The following is a 23,342-nucleotide window of genomic DNA, read 5'->3' as shown; positions in this document are numbered from 1 at the left end:
TTTTCCTCAAGGGGCTCGGTGAGATGTTTGAAAGCCTGGCACGGTCTCTCTTGTGCAGCTTATTTCTCACCACTCGGAGACAATTCCAGCAAACAAGCACAAGCTGGAAAGATCACCGCTCCACCTGGGTGCAGATAAGCGTGAGTGCTGTTTGGCAGAGATCACTGAGCCAAATGTCTAGCTGCCTTAAAGAAAGTTGGAGCGCGGGCCAAGGAAGGAATAACGCCGTTTGGTAGGGGTTTTCTTTGGCTTCAGCAGAGTAATAACTCTGAGGGCACTTTAGGGTTCTGGAGGACTGTGTGTTGACTTATCAAAGCTTGAAATGGGGTGGTGTGGTACACTTATGAATACTTAGTTTCTTACCTGTGGAAAAACAGCAATCGGAATAATCCCAGTTTAGAAAATCAGGGAGAAATGGTCATGAGGCAGTTCAACTCTGCTCAAAACAGGGACAAATAATGGGGAAGTATTTGCAAACTGACTCCAGGCCACAAGCATCATATAGAACAACACATTCGCCAAAGTGTTGTCGGCTGGTGGTGAGGTCCTAGCGGGGGTGTTGCAGGGAGACACTTGCATCGTACCTTTTTATTCCTGCGGTGGACCGTGTAATGAGGTGAATCCTACAAGATCGTGAACATCTTTGGCTTCACACTCAAGCAAAACAACTGCCAAGGAGACAATACCGTCCAGAGAACTTCACCAGGGACTCTGACTTTGCAGACGACCTCTGTCTGCTCTCTAACACGTCTGATGCACAAATCTTTTTAACTCACCAGGAAGTGGCAGCTCAGGACGTTGGACTACAAAAGGAATGCCAACAAAATGGAAGCAATGATGTACACTGCTTCTGGGAAACTGAGTGCACTCACAGGAGACCTGATCAACCAGGTAAAGGATTACAGATACCTCGGAGCACCGCTGTCCTCCACTGAGAAGGCAGTGAAAATCAGAACAGCCCAGGCTTGGTCAGCAGTAGTCTAACTCAATAAATTCGGACAATATTCTCTCTCAAAGGAAACCAAAGATAAACCTCTTTAAGAGGAGCTTGCCTCTGTTTTATCTGATTTACAGATATTTGCTGAGCAGTAACAGGAGTGTTGAACAGCCTCTAAGTCTGATAGATTAGAGACAGCAACAACTATCTAATATAAAAGTGATAAAGTGTTTAAAAAAGCCTAATCCATTGTTTGTTCAAACTGCTAAAAAAGGTTTTGAGTTCAAGTTGTTTAGTTAGTTAGATTCCCCCAGGAGGGTTCCTGATTTTCCAAACTGAGGACGCTATAAGATGCTGCTCGCGACTTTTCCACACAACCCCACTTCAGGAAAACTGAACTATCCCTTTAAAGAAAAAATAAATGCTACTGTTGGGGAAAAGAACAGAAAAAAAAGATTAATCTAGCTGGCATTTTGTCCTGAAAAAGTTTTATGTCTGCAAATTTATCATCTTTTTTTTTTTTTTTTTTTTTACAAGACAAACACCAAAATGCCCTCCTCACTGTGTGCAGCTAGTTGAGTGGGATCTCTATGACATTGTCCTCGATGATCTCCCCCTGTGGGACGGAGACATGGTCTGCTGGGTCCCTTTTGCAGCTCCACGCAGCGAAAGGGTTGAACCAAGACGGCGAGAAGGGGCCTCCGAACGCCGTCTGCATGGCCTCCCAGCACGGCGGTTTCCCCCACTTTCCCGTTTCGCCCTTCAGCCGCTCGATTCCCTGAAGAGGACAGAAGAAGTGAGGCTCTGGGGAGGAGAGGGCGTCATTTACTGCTACGTCACAAAACTGATGATGGTGCTGACATGGCTGAGGCTTAACCTTAGCTTCAGTTGTACTTCTGGAGCCCAGTCTTTTACAGAACTGTGGAAGGATCTCTTCATGGCCAGCAGTCAGAGAAGCTTCCACCAATGAGTGCATTGGAACGCTTTCATCCCAATCAATTTTGTTCTCAGTGAAACATGCCAAACTTACTAAATGACTTGCATGCAGAACAAAATAATAATACAAAAAACAGCATGCATCATATTCTTTACAGAATAGGGATGGGCACTGATTTTCAAATATTCAGTCTTATTAAAATGGGCAAATTTAAAGAATTAATGTAACTGCCACAACAGTTTTTTTTTTTTTTTTTGCACCAGTAGTGACACTCCAAGTTGTTTCCCAACAGTTCTTTTCCAGTTAGGGTGCTTCTTTCAACACAACACCTACTGTCCATACCCTACTGAGCATCCCAGAGGCTGTTTCTGCTTTAGTAGTTTATTTTGAAAGAATTATAAAGTGGAAACTATGGTCACGAGTGAGCTCGGCTTTACTACTAAAGTATGTACATCCCCCTCCATGCTGACCCAATGGGCCAGTGAAAATGAAGGAATTTAAAGACCCCTGACTATTAAGACAGGCTTCAGGTACAGCGGCATGTGCTGCTGCTTGTCTCATTAGAGGATTTATCAGCTGCAGGACTTGAGGTGACTAACCTTTAATTCAACACAACTCCCAAATCATGTGGACACAATCATTTATTTAAAAAGAAAAAAACAATGACACGGGCAACGGTTCTAAGTCATAAAACAGCAGCTGAGATTAGTGCTTGTCAAGACAGCTTCCGCTGCTTTTAAACTGGTGTGCTTACACTTGTGTTATATTAATCAGACCCTCCAGGATTTCGCGATCGCAACTATTAACGCAAAATCAAGCAAACCCTGCGAAATCGCAACTTTTTGCAACTTTGCCCAAAACACCGCAACTTTAGCCCAATATTTATGGTGGAATACAAAATAACCCCAAATAACTCATGAAGAAGACATGTGACGTCACTTCCTGTTAACGTCAGAATGCCGGGAGCGTGCAGGAGCAGCGACTGAAGCCAAAATGTGCGCTAATGCTTCACATCTGCCCACAAAGATTTCAGCAAAGGACCGCGCAAACCAGTTTCCTACCCAGCTGGAGGAGAGTGGGGGGGGAAGCTGTTTTGCACGTCCTGCAGTGTAATCATCGCACATAAACGCATCGAAAAACACTTTGTGTCTGCAAAACATGTGAGGAGAGCTGCAGACGAGGGACAATCCAGAAATGGTCATGAATGTCAGTTTAGAAGCTGTCAAAGTTCTCAAATAAAGCACCTTTTAATAATGTCAATGTTTGTTGGTAATTATCTTACAAAACTAGAAAGTATTTTTGGTTTATATATTAAAAGTTATTTTTTTTATTGATTTAAGTAAAAAAAAAAAATCACAACATTTAATCGCAACTTTTAGGAAAATGCCCCGCAAAATCAGGCATTTTAGCCCGCAACAATCACAAAAAATGCCCGTGAAATCCTGGAGGGACTGATTAATTAGCCCTGCATGAGCAAAGGACGAAATAAATATGGATTGTCAGAAGCATGAATCACTGGAAGTTAGTCCCATATTTGTAAGGGTGGCTGGTAGTAGTGACCTGAGAGCGGATGGTGGAGTGGGGTGGCTTGAATATTCAAAATAAATCTGAATAATCATCTACAAATTTGAAGAGCGTCGTAGCTCAGAATGCCCATCCCTACTACATAGCTCACTCATTCATTCACATCGTTTGGTTGAACTTGGAGTGGAAAAAGACTTAAAGGCAGTTTAGCCTTCAACGACTGAAAGCTGCATGCTCGATGGGACTGTTAGATGAAAGCTCTTTCTGCAGTCTTACCTGTGTCAAGGTTATAAAGAGCTGTCAGGGCAGAGTGAGTTATCAACCAAAGCAGAATGCATGAGTGTGGAGAGGACACTGCATAGGAAAGAGGCAGATTACAGACAAAGAATGGAAGACAAGGGCGGAAAGATATTACAGGGTGTGCAGGTCATGATGGCAAAAAAAAAACTGCATTCAGGAAAAGTTTCTTTAACAACATTTTATTTTATCCAAAAAGTCCTGAAAATGAAAGCTCCCCTCCTCTCAAAAACAAACAAACAAACAAAAGAGCAAGCACACAGTTTTGCATTGCAGCTGAGAAGGATTTATTCTCTGTGCATGTGCTAAAAGTATTTGCGGAACTTTTAAAAAGAACTCAGATTTCCATTTAAAAAAAAAAACCAAAGAGAAAACTCCATCGCTCTCATCGTTATACTGATGGTTTTCACATACATGACATGCATTCATACATAACAGAGGGATACAAACGGCATCGTGTAAACAAACAGAAAAAGAAGATGCACGCTTTGGAGCAGCTCGCACAAAAGGGAATATGAAATGCTAAAAACAAAGTGCAACTTCCCCCTTTTTTTAGTGCATGTGTAAATATAAATAGTAAAAGCTCATATTTTGTTAAATGCTTTGAAGTTGCCCAGCATGGTGCAGATAGATACCCACACCAGCTGCTGCAGACGATCTCATCCTGAGTTGCCTGACTGAACTTCACACAGGATTTAACCACTTTTCTGCAGCCAAGCCGGTGTCTCTTCTGAGGAATTTCACATCAAAGCCTTCCAAAATAATCCTAAAACTGTGGGGATTTGTTGAATCCTGGCTGGCTCTCACAGCACGAGCTCAGAGTGCTGGAGGTGGATGGCTGATGAACACACAAACAGGAAGGCAAGGTGGGAGGACAAACCTTTCTATGGGACAAGAAGCTTACAAATGTCAAAACGTGCTCGTTGACTGGTTCTGCTGCTGAACAATGCCTGTTAGAGTTGATACTGGTATTAAACGAAAGCCTTTAAATCAGAAGGTCACAAACCTTTTGTCTGCCCTCTGACAGTTTTATCTGGTGGGTGCTCAGAGGGAATAAAGCCCAAATAAAAATGTGGTAAGGTAAGTAAAAATAGGATCGGTGCATCTTAAATTAAAAAAATTAGTGAAATAATCTGAATTGGATGTGGAGAAAGAAAGAATAAATCCATCTGATGCATTTAAAACATTTTCACAATATATTTGACCAAAAACAAATCAATTAGACTAAAAATTGTATCACTTTTTTCTTAACTCCCCTTTAAAATACAGCAAACTAAACAAATAATGAAAAAAAGCTTAAAGACAGAATGCATCAAATAAGTTGGATTTATCATTTCTTGCCTTTAACTCACTGATCAGAAAGTTTATCTTATTTTTCTTGCAAATTAAACATGTCATGTGGTCAGATATCATAGCGGTGATCAGACAGGCTGTAGTATGTGATTATTTCCACGCACATCGAAGAGCGAGCACCGATGTTACAGTGCAGCCGTCTTTAGAATCTACTGGACCTTTCGATGATTTAACTGGCAACAGGTTAACTAAAACCGCATGTTCTGAAACACTGATGTGCACGTCAGGTTCGCTGAGCTGATCATCTGAAACTAGCTGGCTGTAAAAGAGGACTGCGGGAACACCTGCACACCTGAGAGCTTTGTGACACAACGAAAAGAGAAACAAACTGAATTCATCTCAGAGCAGAAATCCTGAAGAGACTACGATGATCGAAGGAAAACTCATTCAAACCTCATCTTTTTTTGTTCTTGGATAGTGTCCAGTTATGATTACAACCCACCATAGCAAAGACAAAGTGAGGTGCTGTTTAAAAAGATGAATCTACTCGTTGAATTGTCCCAACAGAAATTGTTTAAAAATATATCTTTTAATTGTCTTTGGAACACACAAAACCCACTGTCAGGACAAAAGGAAAGTGTTGGTTCAACTAAATCACAAAAAGTGTATTTCTCTTTGATTTTTCGCAGCTTTTGCTTAACTCGAAACCTCTCTTGGAAAACAAATGTTGTTTTAGGTGCTTTCAGGTCTTTCACAAAAAAAAAAAAAGGTCAGCAGTGATCCATATTCATTCTGAACTGAACTCAAAGTTTCATTCAGATGGTATACTTTTTGTAGCTGAGGCTATTCGACATGATTCAGGAAATGTGGATGGATTTAAATCATTCATCCATCCATCCATCTATCCATTTTTATTACCTGCTTTTCTGTGCCTATCTCCAGCAATCGTTGGAAGAGGGACAGAGTCCACCCTGGACAGGTCCACCAGTCCATCACAGGGACACAGAGACAAATGAGACTAACAAGCATTCCTTCTCACTGATGCCTACGGATAAATTGGAGTTACCAACTAACTTAACATGCATGTTTTTGGTCTGTGGAGGAAACTGGAGTAATGGCTTAAATCAGTCGAATTTTAATCCCAGGGTTCCTATGCAGTCCTTAAAAGTACAACATTTGGTTTTAGTGTTTTCCATGTTTGGATACGTATAGATGAATAACAGAGTTTGGAATAACATTTGTGTATCCAGACTCTAAATTGAAATTTTCTAAAAACTGTTCAGCGTGTTTTACATTAGTTGTATAGAAAAGACGAACAAATTCACCATAATGTTCAAATTTTGTCCATCTGCCACATCAAGCCTTGAACTTAGGCTTTTATCCATTAATATCGCAGTTTTTGAGTTTCTGATTGAACCCAGACACATGTAGACTCCCACAGCTTTAGGTAGCTATGGTTCAGCTGATAAAACTGCTTTACCTTCAATGACAAGGTTTACAGTTCAGAGCCCCACTTTCAGCTGTTCGTTTTTTGATAAATGACCATTATTTTATGGAAGATTGTTTTTTCTGCTGTCCACCTTTTGTGCACAGTTGGTGGTTTTCCACTGTATAAACACAAAAAAATTCCAGATTTTTTGAAGCCCAAACAAGGCAAAATCATTGCAAACCATTACATTCTGTTAACATCCCAACCTTTTCTGAACTGGTGTTGTTGGCAATTGGCAAATATAGGGTTTGTACACTTTTCTCAGTGTAAAATTCAAGCACTTTTCAAGCATTTTCAACGTCAATTTTCAAACTTTTCCAGCACCACGCTTTGGAGAAAAAACAATACGTTTAAACTCAAGAAGACAGTTTCAATTCACTATCATACAAAATGATTCATTTCTGTTATTTATAATGTCTTGTGATAGTATTCTATATAGTAGGGACAAAGTAAACTCTAATACAACTAAATTTTATGTTTTGAGTTGTCTCTCACAAACACCTTCTACACCTGGCTGTTTGGAGAACAAACAGTAATTTAACAAAAAATCCTCTAAATTCAAGTGACTCTGAGCGGCAGTGAGGCTTTGAGACCTCAAAGGCAAAATGGCCGCTACCTATTGTTGTGCCTTTAACATAAAAATAAAAAATTAAGATTTTTAATTTCAGTTTTAGAGTGCTCTTTATTACAGAACTGTGTGAGCACTTTCCAAACCTTGAAAACACCTTGTTAAAATTCAAGCATTTTCAAGGATTTCAAGCACCTGTATGAACCCTGCAAATAAATGATACAAAACGTGAGTAAGGAAAACTATAAAGTTTCAAAATGCAAATTGCTGTTAGTTTTTGAGCTATATATTATTCAAACTTGACTATCTAGAGGAAGTAAAAGTCGTAACAAGGTTTCCGTAGGTGAACCTGCGGAAGGATCATTACCGGTTTAATATAATCTACTTAATTTCCCTTTTTTTTCTTTTGCCTGGCAACTACTACCAAACCATCTGCACAGCCATAAAGCAGCAGAAACAGGCGATGAAGGGTTTCATTTTTGTCTTCACGCTTTTTGTAATTTGGCTGAACCAACCCTTTGAGAAAAAGCAGCAAAAGGAACCACAGAGTAAGAAAAAAAAGGAAGTTTTTGATACAGAGAGATCAGAAAAAACAGATTCATCACAGTGTTGGCAAACAGGACTCAGACTGAAAGAGTTTCTTTTTCTCTGCAACAAATAGCATTTAAAAAAAAAATTAAACAATGCACTTGTTTGGCAACACAAAAAGCACATAAAAAGCTGTCCACAGCTAGTGTGGGATGTACAGTGTAATTAGTGCTGAGCAGAGGGAGCAAACGAGCTGCTGTAGCTGAACTCAGCGGGGCTCAGCTGGCCTTCATACTTTGGTTGTGAGCAGGCCGCCTCTTTCTGTGCTGAGCCCCTCACACCACATACTGGTAGGTCTCAGCCTTGCCATGGTCAGGGGTGGAGAAGGGGCTAAACCACATTAAGGAGAAATGGTGTCCAAATACTGCCCTCATGTTCATCCACTTAGTTTTTTTAGCCCATCTTCGCTCTTCTTTTTTCAACTGCTCTATGCCCTGAAAATGAGAGACAACCGAACTTCAGTTGGTGTGCTTGTGTGACCCACTGAGTAAGCACAAACCAAGTTTTTAAAAATATCTATTTTTCATAAACAAAAGTATAATCTGGGTCAGTTTTGTTGTTGTTTGTGAGCTCCTCATTTACTAATGTAATGAAGCTATTTGTGTTTTGTTGCCTTCCCTGTGCTCTGCAGTCTCGCCTACATTAAAGTCATCCCCTCCATGTTGATATGGTGAAAACTTTCAATACCTTTGTCCTAGTGTTGCAGACAAAAAGAAGTTCAAAGTGGAAAAAGAAGTGTGGGTTGGCGAGTTTCAGTTTGCACACCAGCAGGTGTAGGTCTGATGGCTTTAACAGAACAACCAGTTTTACAGGATCTTCCACTGTAACGTGGGAAATGCATCTTTGATTTAAAAACAAACGTTTTGTATTTGCAGCAGAATGAATGGACAAGCTCAACAATATGAATAGCTCTGACAAACATTATAGCCTCTCTAGCACTGCAACTTTGTGCGAGGATCCTGGTCTGTAGAGGTCAGGATCAAGATCAATAGTAGCCCTAGGAAGGAAAACTTGGAACCATAGGCAGAATGTCAGACGTCCGAGGCTCGCTGGTTACACTTCGTTGCATATAGAACCGCATAGCTGCAGACCAGTAAGGGTACCAAAACAAAACTTTGTCTGCAGCTAAACTTCAAACTCTCTAAATGTCTTCTTAATTAACTTGATTCATGAGTCTGATCCCACCTTTCAATCTAAAGGTGGATCTGCTCCTGGTGGCTTGGTACCAGATACCTAACAGTCATTCAGAGGTCTACAGGAATCCACAACTCATTGGGTCAGGGATATTCTGGCTGTAAAATGGGTACCTACTCAATATTAGGCAAATTGCCATAATGTTATGGCAAACTGGTGGAATTATACACACGATTTTCTAAAGACTGGGAATGCACAAAACACATCACTTAAATGTTGCAAAGATGTGGTTTAATTTGTGTAAATATTTACATTTTACAACTAAGTGCAACAACGTGAGTTGGATATATACATTCACTGACAATCCCCACCCCCCAAATGATTAAGCACCGAGACAAAGTAGTGGAAATGAAATTAAACTGCACACAACAAAAAGTCTTAAGACTGTTTTGCAATAATTACAATATCAAACTAAATGAATGATGAAGTTGGCAGCAGAGGCACACTGCTGACCCCATGTCAGTAGGCTGTGGAGAATACCGACAACGATTTGGTGCAAATCCAAAAGTCATTGAACGACCATCGACCATGCCTGTACATACTTAATCTATACTGTGTAGGGCACACGTGTCAAACTCAAGGCCCGCGGGCCAGATCCGGCCCTCTGTAACATTTCATCCGGCCCCCAAGATAACATTTAGATTTCATTAGGTCCAGCCCTCTAGTCTGGGACAGATCAAGTCTGATTCCTATTTTGTTTAAAAAAACTGAGCCTAATTAGTGAAGTTTTCTCTTGACAGTCACTTAGAAGCCAACAATATATAGTTTTAATTTCTGTATGATCAGGTTTTTGTTGATGGATTTTTTAAAAAAAAAATCTGCTTTAATATTAAAAAATTCATTTAAAAGCTGAGTGAGATGTAAGAAATGACTGCTAATGATGTGCTTTTTGAAGTTTGATCTATTTGTCTGTGTTCATTAAAGTATGTTTGCTCTAAATTCTGTATAATCTGTAACTGGGAGAAGGTGTATTTCTATATGGATGATTTGACATAATACATCTAAAACCAAGGTTAATTTATGTAACTTTTCATAAATATTGATCGTGATCGGCCCTTGGCTAGGACCAAATTCTTAATTTTGGCCCCCTTGCGCCACTGGGTTTGACACCCCTGGTGTAGGGGAATGGAGATGCAGCTGCAGCAGCTACAAGCATCTTACTGTAGCTGTTTTTTTAAGGGTGAATGCTCTTTTCTATTTCATGTTTAAGTGTACAAGTTCTTCTATGGGTCGTTAAAGATCCATTTATTTAAGAAATTATTCTGTTAAATGACAAATACACTAAAAATCTTTTTTTTAATGTATTTTTCATTCAAAAGAATATAGCTATAAAACTACGTTTTGAAAAATGCTTGTTAAGACAAGATTTATGTACAATGTCCTATTTAATAATATTATTTATTTATTTATTGGCACCTTTCTGACTTTAAAGGACACTGAACAGAAACATTGAAATACTAAATAATATGGCAGCATACAGAATGAGACAGCTCAAGTTATAAATCAACTTGGATAAGCAATCCTGAAAAGACAGTTTTGAGTCTGGCTTTAACGAGAGGAAGAGAACAGCAGTTTCTGATATGTGGGGCAGTGAATTCCCGAGCAGCTGAATGCTTTGTTCCTCGTGGTTAGGAGATGGGAGAAAGGAACAGGAGGCAGATCTGAGGGAACGGGACAGGCTGGCAGTGCGGAGGAGGTCAGACAAATATGGGGAGGGGAGGGGGGGCTGCAGATGGCTTTAATGTGAACAGAAGAATTTTGAAATCAATACAAAGTTCGACCAGTAACCAGTGAAGCTTGTGCAGGATAGGAGTGATATGGCTGGAGGAAGGCGTTCTGGTGGCGATGGGAGCTGACGAAATCTGAACAAGTTGAAGTTCAGGAAGTGATTTGTGAGTAAAGGCCAAGAAGAAGAGAATTAAAATAATCAACACAGGAGGTAACAAGACTGTAAACAAGGATAGCAGTGGTATGGGGGGGGTTGAGTTAATTAATATTTCAAAAAGGGTATAACAACCCTAAATGTTCCAGCTGTGTCAGCTCCTAGCAGATCAATCCTGGTGCTGCTCTGCACAGGAACCAGATTATATTCTAATCTGACCAATCCTTTTGGGTTCTTGTCATGTATATCTCAATTTTTTTGTCTTTTTTTAAATCAACTCTTATTTAATACATTACAAAACAACAGAAGGCAGCAAATGTCTGTGTTTTTATGTCTGTGTGTGAAACAGCACAAGCTGAGGTGTCTTCTGCCTCTTATTGTGGTATTTACTATTTAACCTTTTGAATAATAGATTTCTTAAACAAATAATCAATTTGAAACTCATGTGATGACATATTTACCTTTTTCTACAAAGTTTAAGAGAATGTCTGACTCTAAGAAATGAAACTTGTTGGCAGCCTAATGAAAGTGGTACTGGTTCCATCTTAAATGGAAAAATTATACATTTTTGGTAACAGGCCATTCCTGTGACCGAAGTATTACAGGTGGAAGTACGTAAATATTGCTAATATAATTACACAAGGACATAATGACAGCCCTACAAACCATCATACTTTTATCACTACTGGGCTTTTTTATTCTCTACAAAGAACTGTCACTTTTAAATGTAATTACATTTTTAGAGTTCATTTTTTTAAGAAAGTGAAACTTCTCTCAGTGTTTTGTCTGCTTTAAACGAATACACTTTGTTCATTTCTGTTATTACTCAAATCATTCATTTGTAATGTCAAAAAAGATGGCAAGTTTGTGTAAGTGCTGCAAAAAAAAAAAAAAAAGTCCTGGTGCCTCTACATTTTTTGTAAGAAGCATCAGTGCTACTGATGGAAAAAGTTAGTCTGGACCCTTTAAATAAATTATGGCCTTTTGATTTTCAGATTTTGTCATTTCAAACTGGTATCCAGTGCCAAATGTTTTCCAAGACATGGAGTTCCTAACTCAGTATCTTGACAGTCCTGCTACATTATTACAAATTCAGGGAACATATAAATCCACAACCTGAAACAGGCCTTTGTACATTTCTTGACTGGTAGTTCTGTTTTAGCATGAAAACTGTTTAAATGTTTGAAACAACACCACAGTTTATGTTGACAGAGAGAACAAATGCATTTGAACGTAAAGCAGTCCGAGGTTGACAAAATGTTTTACTTGATGTTTAGTAAAGCGGTCCCTATGAAAACTGTTATTTGTTCATAGTTTTTAGCATTTGACAGATTTTACTGACTAATAGAGTTCAGAGGTTTTAATAATGTCATCTCGTTGCACCTCTGTGTTCTGTTTTACAAGACTTACCTGCAAGGAGTATTTTTTTTATTTTTGAAAAACTAAAAGACAAATAAAAATATCTGCTTGTATTCATGTCTTTGTATGCTTCTGGATTAAAACAAATACAACCCTAATCACATGTTGTGCTCCGGGGCAAACTGTTAGAGCAAAGAAAATACGGTGACTGTATCCAAGAGAACATCAATAATGTAGAAATGACCTAAGATACACTGAACCGTGTCTTAGTCAAGAGTTGAGCAAATAATATTTGAACAGAACTCCAGAGATATACCAACTTTATCTGAACACATAATAAAATACTACTCTGTGGACAGCTGTAAAAGCAGAAAGACTAACAGAGCGTCTTTGCAATGATGGAAAAACAAACTTCTTAAAAGAAAATTTGTTTTTTTTCCCCCCAGGATGGGAGATTTTCCTGAAGGGAAACTTCGGCCCAATCTGATGGCTTCTTGATGGAGACGACTTATTTCTACTAATTGTATTTTGTAATATACTGATTCTGACTGCATTATATTATTATTGGATCGAATTGTTTGTTTATAATTGAATTGCAGTGATGATTTGGACTTTTATTTGTAAAGTGCACTGATTAGACTTTTGTTGTGAATTAGTGTTTCAGTATATACATACATTAAATACATTAAAGATCTGTTATCGCTGTACCAACCGTCTAGATCCCTCAGATCTTCTGGTTCTGGACTGCTCTGCATCCCCAGAACCAGAACCAAACGAGGAGAAGCAGCTTTCAGTCTCTATGCACCACAAATTTGGAACAAACTTCCAGAAAACTGTAAAACAGCTGAAACACTGGGTGCCTTTAAATCTCAACTTAAAACCCACCTGTTTAGAGTTGCTTATGGCTAAATTAGGGTTAGAGTGCGGGTTTTTGATGTTTTCGATGTTTTTCTCTTTCTTACTGTTTATTCATTGTCACATGCTGTTTTTATTTTGTTTTTTAATTATGTAAAGCACCTTGAAATGCCTTGCTGCTGAAATGTGCTATACAAATAAAATTTGATTGATTGATATATAAATAAACTGGTTTAATTGGATTCAATAAAATTTAAGTCATCTAAGTGGATGTGAGAGGATTCACACAATATTGGACATATTGTACATTTGAGCTACGTTTTCACAAACGGTTCCACCAGCACACAGTATTCATTTTCTTTATATTGGAAGTTTCCTGTTCATTCAGCTGGATCGTTCATTGGTTGCTCGGTAGCGACCCCTACCAGTCGGAGGTTAAAATTAATCGTGTTTCGGTGGAAAGCATGAAAGAAGTAACGAAAACTGAGAAAAGAGGGAAAAGGGAAAGAAGAAGGCCGCTGAATGGGCAACTTACTGTCTCATCGGTACAGATGGAGTGGACCTGGGTGCCGAACATCACAGAGGTGAAGATGAGGAAGAGGAGGCCCTCAAAGCACAGGAGGATGAGGAGGATGATTGTTGCTGGAGGAGAAAAGGAACTGCACTCTGGACAATGGAGGTACATGGAAATGAAAGGGCAAGACTAGGTTTATATAAAAGACTGCTGAGGCACCATCAAAGTACAGACAGTTTTCTACAGATGCAGCAGACGTTTCAAAGCCTTGAGTCTCATAGGTGCTTGAAAGCATGTGTACATCGGGAAGGTTTAGAATTGGAAGGAAAATGTGTGAATATTATTCTCAGTGTAGATTCTCAGTCATTTATGTCAAAGTGTTTGAATAGGACTAGACTTGGAAATATTTCCCCTCTCATCTGAAAGTATGACAGCAGAAGAATCCTTTCAGACGAGGGGTGTAACATCTTAAGGAGCAAGAAAAGAAAATTCCATTGCTTTCTATCCCAGCACTTAGGATGTGACTATTATTGAAATACAAAGAAAACCATAAGACATGATGTAATTATGTCCCAGTGTGAGCTCATTAATTTGAACATGCTTTTTCTCCTTACAGAGTCAAAACAATGACACAGTTTGAAAGCTTGGAACGCCACACTTTTTCCATTTCGTCTGAATTGAAAAAGCTTGTCACTTTGTTCTCAACTCTTAGGATAAGCCATGTCCTGGATGACTGAGAGTCTACACCAACATTTATACACTGCTGCTCACAAAAGTAACATGAAGCCCCCCCCCCCACACACACACACACTAGATGACTATCAACAAGCTATGCAGCTCCATTCCAAGTACATAATGTAACTTGGCAAGAATACAATCCAGAAAGAGTGGAAATACTTGCCCAAAAAAGCCTCCACATTTGTAAAGATTGTATTTTTAAGCTCAAATAGCCCTAATACTATGTAGAACTATTACAAGCAGTTTCTGTATTAACTAGAACCAATAAAAAAGGACTAATCCAACTCTGATAAATATGTCACACCAATGAAAATCCATGTTGCAGTCAGCGATGAATTTCTTTTTCCAAGACGGTTTGATTGCTCGGTTGTTATTGAGACTCTGGCTAACTGTATGATTCATTTGAAGCACAAACTCTGTGGTCCAGTAAACTTGAATGAATTATACAAAGTACTGTTTCACACTGTTTTGTCAACAACATCTGCTGAAAGAAAGTCTGTCGCTTCTTCACTGCAGTCTTGTTTTCCCCTAGGAGTCATAAAGATTTGAGGGCAAAAGGAAAAAGAGAAAACAAAAACACTCACTTGTCCAATCGTCTTCAAAGCAGTAGAGAAAATGGAAGACCAGCAAGACCAGAGAGTGGAGAGAGATAAGTGCAATGTACATCTAGGTCAGGAAAACACACAAAAAGGTGGCACATTATGGAACAGATCACTACAAAACAAACTGGCTGAACTCTGTAATGGAACTGGACTTAGCAACAACACCAAAACGATTGATTTGTTACGTGCTGTGACTTTAGGATGAGCTGTATATGATACTGGTAGGCATTCACTTACACAATGAACTTACTGTGAAGAGCACAAAGTACTTTTGGTTGTTCTCGCCAACGCAGTTGTTGACCCACGGACAGTGGTGGTCCATCTTCCGTATGCATCGTTTACACACGCTGTGAATCCAAGAGGAAACGGGAAAATAAGTTCAAGGCCTGGTCCTTCATGACACGCAGCCAACTTTTAGCCAGAGAGCGAGCGTCAAGCGTTCATACAATGTTCAGTATTTTTGTGACCGGGTGAGTGAATCTAGCTCTGTCTTGAATAAGCATTTCAACAAATGATTGTTCTGGAGTGGAGAAACGAGGAAGCTGGTAATGCTGATGCAAACATCGGTGGAAAACAGAAACTAAGAAACCATCTGACTGGCCTGTGACTAATGGTGATTCAAAACCGCAAGTAAATTGCGAGAATATAGGCAAATTCTTAGCTGTGGTCTCAGTGAATTCTGAGTGTTTGTGACCAAGCAACAGCGAGCCACACAACCATGTTTTGTACAGCCAATTTTTAAAAATCACAACTTTTTTTGTATCCACAGCTTGCAAAACTGTATTCACAACATGCAGATTATTTCATTGCCCGCCTCTTATCCACCTTGGCCCACTTTGTACCCACATTGGAAGAAGCCCCAGCATTTATGATTTCATTTGCAGGTGAACACTGTTAAAATGAAGATAGGCATACAAGACTGGACCAGTTTCCTAAACATTTCATATATACAGTGTGGTTAGATTTGGACATTCAGTGCTGTAGCCTTGGATGTTTTCTGTCAAATTGAGAACTCCTGTCAGGTGTCAAAACTGGTCAATCTATCTAGTGTTACAGAAACTAAACGGAGACGCCTGCAACAACTCTGCAGCTATTTAGAGAGAAAATCTATCATACAGATTTTTCGAACATGTTCAAAATTCCAAAGTCAAAACTAAGAGCCTCTGTGACTCAGGCAAGAAAAACAAGAATACTCTAAACAAATGTTTGGAGATATTTTGGAGAATTCCTTATGAATGTTGTTCGCAAACTGGTTTCTAACAGTTTCAGCCCAGTGGGATACAGAACTACTACAGGGTAGTGGTGCGTGATGCTACACACACCACTAATCTTTGTGAGCCAATCAGCTCCCAGCTTTGTACTTTCCCCACGTATTCAAACTGCTCTGTATTCAGTCAACAAGCAGTCCCTGCAGCTACAGGCGTAGTTCGACAGGTACATCCTGCATCAAAATCTGCAGCTACTTTCTCAATAACCTTTTACTCATTTAAGCCAAACTTTGACAAGATTTACACATGGAACCCTCCTCTCTTGGCCCATATGTTTACTGTAACTTCCTAAGTTTTAATACTGCTGATAGAAAGTTGGGCCCCAAATTTTTCTGATAGCATTCAAAATACCAACTTTTGAAACATTTTAACACCTTAATCCTTGTGCTTGTTTTGTCCCTGAAAATGTGTCCCTACAAACTGCACACTAAAGAGGTAAAGTAGAACCATAATCCAGGCCCAATACAGACGGGGACAGTGAATGCTTTTTTGGTGAAGCAGAGGTCAGTTTGTAATTGTTCAGACAGTGAAATACAACTTTACAACTGAAGCTATTAAACTAGTAAAACGCTGAAGTTAGTTGTCATTTGTTCAAGTGACAGCTGGTCCAAATAAAAGCACAGTACCGTCAGTACTCTACTCCGCATAGCTTCATCTTCTGCCTGATTATTTAACAATGTATTTTTAAAGGGTTAGTACACAAACTTGAAAGGCATTATAAAGTATGGATTTTGGTTTTAGTATTTTCCAGGTCTGGATAAGGATGGAAAACATAAAACAGACCTTAGAAACACGTTTGTGTTTCCAGACTCCAGCATTTTCTAAAACAATATAGTTAAATGTTCTAACAATCGATCAAAGTAGAAAAGCTATTTTCACAAAAAATGGACACACTCATCATGTGTGATGTGTGTGAAATTGCTTGACCTCCAACAACAAATGTTTGCAGCTCAAAGAGCCTTTATGTTGTCTTTAGTGAAGGCTGTGAACTCCAAGGTAATTCCAATAAGAGCACCTTAATTGTGTAAATATGGTGTCTAACACAACAACTTTTCAGTCGCAAGGTCAGCCAGCCCCAAAGCGTACAAAGAGTTTTCTTTCTCTGTAAGTAGGAGTTAGTTTTGCCATATATACATCTTTTTTGTGGAAGACTTAAAAACAGCTATTACAACCATAAACTAATCAGCAACTGTATTTTTTCCTGCTGTCCACCTTTTGTGCATACTTTGTGGTTTTTCATTATGTTTGAAGCAAACAGATGATAAAACTGCTGTATAAACATTCACAGCAAATTTTACAGATGTTCTAACATCAAAAATGGCTCAAAATCAATAAAAATGTTTTAAAACTTGAGTTTGGAGATTGTGTAGAAACTCTGATTTTAGTACCGTATTTTCTGTACTATAGGGCGCACTGGATTATAAAACGCACTGTCAATAAATGGTCCATTTTCAAACTTTTGTCATATATAAAGTGCACCGGACTATAAGGCGCATCGTCGTGCACCTCCCAATTTTTGTAACGTGGCGTTGACCGTGCACCGCGCTCCATTCAGAATGGACGATTTTGGAGCTCTAGTGGAGCTGGTTCGCCTGTATCAGCATTTATATGATCCCTCTATGAGAGATCACAAAGATAATCAAACGGTTCAAAACTCACAGAAGAATACTGCACTAATGTAAGCGTCAAATACAAACACCTACACCGCTCGCGCTGACTATAACTGAGCCTTAATACTGTAAGCGGTGCAGCTTTGTAGTTTACCAAAGTCGCACTAAAACATCACGACTTCTTATATATATATATATATATATATATATATATATATATATAAGGTGCTCGGGATTATAAGGCACACTGTCGTTTTTTGAGAAAATTGAAGGCTTTTAAGTGCGCCTTATATAGGAATGTTGTACGTTTTTAGCAGCTTCTTGCCTCTGCCTAATATTTTTTGAAAACCTTACTTGGCTGAACAGCAAAACAAAAAAAGAAAATCTGATTTTTGAGAGCCTGAGCAAGGATGTCGTGGATCAAATTTAAATCAGTCAATTCTAGTGACCAGCCAAGCAGTGAATGTAGTGAATCTCTTTTTATTTATTTACGGTTGAGTAACTGCTGAAACCCTGAGTGAAACTCACAAAAATGCGTCCAACTCTAAAATCCATTTTCTTACAGGACAAAAACATGTCAACACATACGAATCCTGACTTTTGTCTTTAGAGGTTAGGGTGCAACTATCATTTAACTGGAGCTGGCTCCTGTTCAGACTGATTAGTAGGAATGGAAACACTCTGAAATGAATTTCAATATGGATGTGTGAAATTGAGCACCAGGCCTGACAGAAAACTATGGAAAGTTTACAACCAACAAGGAAAATAAAGGTTACTATGACTGATCCCTCAGCTTTGTTTAACTTTTAGTTTCACCATTAAGTCACATTCAGCTGACATCAGATTTAATCTCAATTTAACCCAGTTTAGCCGAAATTAAAACACAAAGTTTTGAAAAGATTACATTTTAGTACTTTTCTGCACTTTGTTTTTGCTTTCTCGAAAGTAAAAAACTTAGCAAGATGCAAGCAATGAGCACAATCTGCTTGCCAAAAATAAATTAATTTAGTCATACGGGTCACATGAGGAATCTTGGTAGGAACGTCTGCCAGCTCCTGGATCCCAGTCAGCCCAGCTAATCTGCTCTGAACAGACTTTATGCTTTTTACTTCACTGTATTGTTGGAGTTTGTGGACCTGCGTAACAAAAACCTGAATGCAAATGCAATTGTTGATGTAAAAGGATCTAAAAAACTGAAACTTAACCAAGATCAGAAGGTTAAATCCCCCTAACCATGACTTTGCCTAAAGGACTGCGACATAAAGAGAAACTGAAAGGTAGTAACTAAGCAGAGCCATTTCTGTTTAACTTGTTTTTCTAAGCCTGAACGTGGCTTTAATGGTCTGACTCCACAGCACATGACTAGGTGTGTGAATCACACGGTGCTACAGTGAGCCATCCATACCTGCAGTGGTGTGCTCGGTCAGGCTTGATGCTGCAGCATTTGGGACACTTGTAGACCACCTGCCCTGGTTTCAGCTGAAGGCTTTCTATGTATTCCTTAGTAGCATTCCCTTTTGGCACTGCCCCCTACGAGAAAACAGACATTATAGGACATCAGCATAATGTTTGAATCATTAATCGTCACAATGGCATGAGCTGGCGGAGACAAAGTGGAAGACTTAATGGAACTTTATTTGGATACTACAAGCCTGTAGGAGGCTAAAGGCAATAAAGTTGTCTATATAGTACTAAAAAGTACATGTACTTACAGGGTCAGTACACATAGCCCTGAGGTGTGAGGCGAGAGCAAGAAAGGCCAGGGTGTTGAACAAAGTCCCGTTCACGATGCTGTATGTGAGGTTTTTAGAGGGTAGCAGCATTACAAACAGCACAACAAACTCGGCATAAAACACCAGCAGCCAGGTGATGATGGCGCACACGATGCCACAGGTATCCCTGATGAACCACATAGCTGAGGAAGAGGAGGAGGTGATGACGTCCTTGGAGACAGGGATGCGCTGTTCAGGCTGCAGGCAGTTGGACCCAGACCCGGCCCTGGTTGCGGTCTGCCCACGACCGTGCTCCACATCCCTGCACCTGTGCACCGGGCTCTTCATCCTTCATCCAAGCTGGATGCCCGTTGTTTCTGCCACCGGAGCCACGGCACCTTCAGGCCTCAGTCACCACCCATGCTGGTCAGAAACAAGTCGAAGGTTAACATGGGTCGTCCAGGCCTCGGCAGGAACACAGCACATTTTGTCCTGATGACTCAAATACAGATTAGCTGTTTAATTTGTTTAAATTAAAGTCCATGGACTTTCCTTTATGCACTAAAAACGGCTGAATATGCTTCAAATCAGATAAAAACATGGACAGCAGAGCTCCTAACATGTGAAGTTAATAAATCAGACATTCAAGTCAAAATGCCAAACTGTCAGTTTCCCATTTCAGAGGAGCTCTTTCTTTTTTAAGGCTTATATCAACAAAAACTCCGGTTTTCTTTTTTTCCATTTGTTTGCTTGTTTTGAAAACTAACAATCAGACTGGTACAAATAATTCAAAATAAAAAGAAAAGTAAGCACCCTTTTCCTCTTCAATGAAAACCTCGACCTTAGCGGTTTCAAAAATTAGATAAATACAACCTCAGATGAACGACACCACATGGCATATAACACTGAGTCATTATTATTTATTTAAAAGCTAAGAGATAATGCAAAACTAGCGTGTGAAAAACTAAGCTTACTTTATGAATCAACATCTTTTAAAACCACTTTTAGCAGCAATAACTTTCAGCAGCCGTCTTCTGTGTGACCTAATGAGTCTCTTACGTCATTGTGGAGGAATTCTGACCCACTCTTCTTATCAGCGTTGCTTCAGTTTGAGGTTTGCAAACTTTAGTTTATACACAGCATCCATAAAACTCTACCACAACGTTTAAAACAGGCGTCCAGTCATTCTGTCATAGAGCTGCTGGTGTCTTTTCAAACATTGTCTTGTTGCATTTCAGCCAAGGTATCCAGGTCCTCTGGTTGCAGTATAAACACAAACCATCAGCTCTCCACTATCCTGTTGACAGTTAGTACAGGATGTCTGTTCTAGTAAACTGCGTGTGCACTACGGCCGAACATCGCCACACTGATCTTGTTTTAGGAATGCATATTATAGCAGAAGTTCCTATATAACATTGTAAATCTAAGCTGTGCTATCGTGTATTCCATCCATCCATCTATATTCTTCCGGTTATCCGGGGTCTGGTTGTGGGGGCAACAGCCTAAGCAGGGAGACCCAGACTTCCCTCTCCCCAGCCACTTGGACCAGCTCCTCCGGGATAATCCCAAGGTGTTCCCAGGCCAGCCGAGAAACATAGTCCCTCTAGCGTGTCCTGGGTCTTCCTCTGGGCCTCCTCCTGGTGGGATGTGCCCGGAACACCAGGGAGGCGTCCAGGAGACATCCTAACCAGATGCCCGAGCTACTGACTCCGCTGACTCCTCTCGACGTGGAGGAGCAGCGGCTCTACTTTGTCCCTCACGGATGACCGAGCTTCTCACCCTATCGTGTATTTGCTTTGTTTTTTTTGTTTTTTTTTAAAGAAGAGGTTTTCTGCTCACAACTTAAAAAAAAAACAACTTTTTTTCTAAACTTGAGCATTTCACATCCTAACTAAGACTTGTACAATCTGAGATTTAGTTTGAATTCTCTAACCACTACCCAACCTGACGTCTTTCTCTCTGTAGAATAATGGGCAGCTAACAGTTTGGAAACAGCCTCACAGCCCTTCCCAGACCGAGTGGCAGCAACAGTGGCTTCTTCTTGTGGCCGCTCAGCCGAAAAGCGAAGGCAAGCGACAATGTTTTTTTTGCCCATTTCTGTGTGTGTCAGTTACCAAAACATCTAATGAACCACTGCACAAATTTCAGTGAAAACTTGTAAAAAGTCATCACTGGATGAACATATACAACTGATTACCTTTTAGAGTTCATTCACAACACATACTCTCGAACTGTTGCACAGCTTTATGCATACAGTTCATTTCAAGGTTTGACCAAAACAGCAACAGCTCTTGTCATTTCTCATCATAACATGATCTTAGCTTAAAACTCTGGCATGAAAGGTGCCAGTTGACTTGTGTTTCTTCAAGAAACGCAAGGCCTTTAATTGCTGATGTCTTTCTTAATTAGTGTGGTGTTAATACACACCCGTACGCTCCAGAGCAACAAACTGCCCAAACTTCTTCGAAGAACGTGCCATGTGTTGTCATTCATCTGCGGTTGTATCCATCTCATTTTAAAACCTGACGTTGTCCAGATGTTTTTGTTATTATGGCATAACACATAAAAGTTCATAATCAAAACATAAAGTGCTTCCTTATCATCATGACAGTATATGACTCAGCAGATTTTGGGATGGCATACGACATTCCAACAGAAGGAATGTGGACTGGACTTTCCTGATCTGCAGTCAAGTACCTGACTGAAGTGGGTAAATACAGCCTTTTTAAACAAAATGCTGAGGACGTTCACATATTTTCCTCTGTCCTGTCAAAACCGCCTGTCAGTATAGGTCGATCAGGGTAAGATGTCCATGACAATAAGGCAAAAATAAACTCACACCTAGTGCTGTTAGCTCATAAAGGTTTGGCCACTACAGAGGTGTTATAGGTCCACACTGCCTGCTGCTGAACACACTACACGGATGAGTGATGTCAGGACACTGATACTATATGTAGTTGTAACCTTACATGTCTTTCTTTCACCCTTTAACCACTATATTATTACACATTTACCAATTCGATACGACTAGAAATTATGTAAGTCACGATAGACAAACAACGTTATTGGTACAACATGTGTAAAGGGGATCCGTTCCCTTCTAATGCAAAGAAGAAGTGGGTCAATGACTCCCATAAATCTATGTAATATCGCTGAAGTAAACAAGCTAACAACGTTATCTTGAGCCAGGTAAGGTTATAAAGTTGTAATGTAAAAATCAATAAACATATTCAGATGTTCTCAAGGTCTGAGAAAAAGGTTTTTTTGATAGTTGTCAGGAAAGCAGATGAACCGATACCAAACGTCAGTCATGTAAGCTAAAGCTAGCTGCTGAGCTAACGCGGTAGCTTTTTAACCCAGACTTGTGTCACTGTCTTTTTATTTTTCCAAAGGGGGCGAACAGACCAGAACGTTTACTCATCTTCACATAAGAACAGGCATGGGTACATCAGCTAAGTCTCACCTGCAAGTTCATCATCCTCTGCTTGGCGTCAGTCCAGCTCCTGCAGCCGTTTGGATATCGCTCCCACTTTCCCCAAACAGCAACACAGTGACGTCACGACGTAAGAAACGGAGCCGCCAGGGAGCCGCCTTCAGAGTTCTTCTTCTTCTTCTTCTCATTTAATGGCGGACCGCAAGCAACTGACAGGTGCATACCGCCACCTACTGTACATGAATGTGTAACTTCATGTCTTCAACCCTTGTTTATATCATTAGAAGAAAAAACAAAATAATAATAATAATAATAATAATAAATTCTTCTTGTCAGTTTTGTATTATATAGATATAAATAAAGCTTCTCGAACTATCCCTATTTTCTCTTTGTTCCCTTCTGTTCTGATACTCTTCAGACTCCACTGTCTCCCTACCTCTCCCACTGTTACCTTCAGCTTTTCTCTCTCAGCTGCATGCACCACACATTTCATCAGTGCATGTTCTACATTTTCTTTTTCGCTACATTGTTCATATTTTTCA

At 39.7% G+C, this 23,342-nt stretch overlaps 1 protein-coding gene across 2 annotated transcripts; it reads right to left on the bottom strand.

Moving 5' to 3' along the window:
• Positions 1-1,415: 1,415 nt before the first annotated feature.
• Positions 1,416-22,985, bottom strand: zdhhc3a (zinc finger DHHC-type palmitoyltransferase 3a). 2 transcript variants are annotated; one of them, XM_037980476.1, is made up of 8 exons: positions 22,831-22,985; positions 19,368-19,790; positions 19,061-19,185; positions 15,028-15,124; positions 14,760-14,841; positions 13,459-13,589; positions 7,869-8,067; positions 1,581-1,715 (listed from the first exon to the last, which is right to left on the bottom strand). In XM_037980476.1, the coding sequence occupies exons 2-7, from the start codon at positions 19,713-19,715 to the stop codon at positions 7,909-7,911; spliced, it is 942 nt and encodes a 313-aa protein (XP_037836404.1). In that variant the 5' UTR covers positions 19,716-19,790; positions 22,831-22,985; the 3' UTR covers positions 1,581-1,715; positions 7,869-7,908. The 2 variants fall into 2 exon arrangements, with proteins under 2 accessions (XP_017291589.1, XP_037836404.1); XM_017436100.3 differs by lacking the exon at positions 7,869-8,067 and having other exon boundaries at positions 1,416-1,715.
• Between the last annotated feature and the right edge of the window lie 357 nt (positions 22,986-23,342).

The sequence above is a fragment of the Kryptolebias marmoratus genome, linkage group LG16 (genome assembly GCF_001649575.2).
Source record: "Kryptolebias marmoratus isolate JLee-2015 linkage group LG16, ASM164957v2, whole genome shotgun sequence".
NCBI classification, from domain to species: domain Eukaryota; kingdom Metazoa; phylum Chordata; class Actinopteri; order Cyprinodontiformes; family Rivulidae; genus Kryptolebias; species Kryptolebias marmoratus.
Note: the sequence above shows the minus strand (reverse complement) of the source record. Positions and strands in the feature narration are given on the sequence as shown.

Coding starts and splice junctions, on each gene's coding strand:
- zdhhc3a (XM_017436100.3), bottom strand. CDS start 19,715: ATGAAGAGCCCGGTGCACAGGTGCAGGGATGTGGAGCACGGTCGTGGG. Junction 14,842..15,027: donor AGTACTTTGTGCTCTTCACA/GTAAGTTCATTG, acceptor TTCCTGACCTAG/ATGTACATTGCACTTATCTC. Junction 1,716..13,458: donor CCATCTGTACCGATGAGACA/GTAAGTTGCCCA, acceptor TGTCCTCTTCAG/GGAATCGAGCGGCTGAAGGG.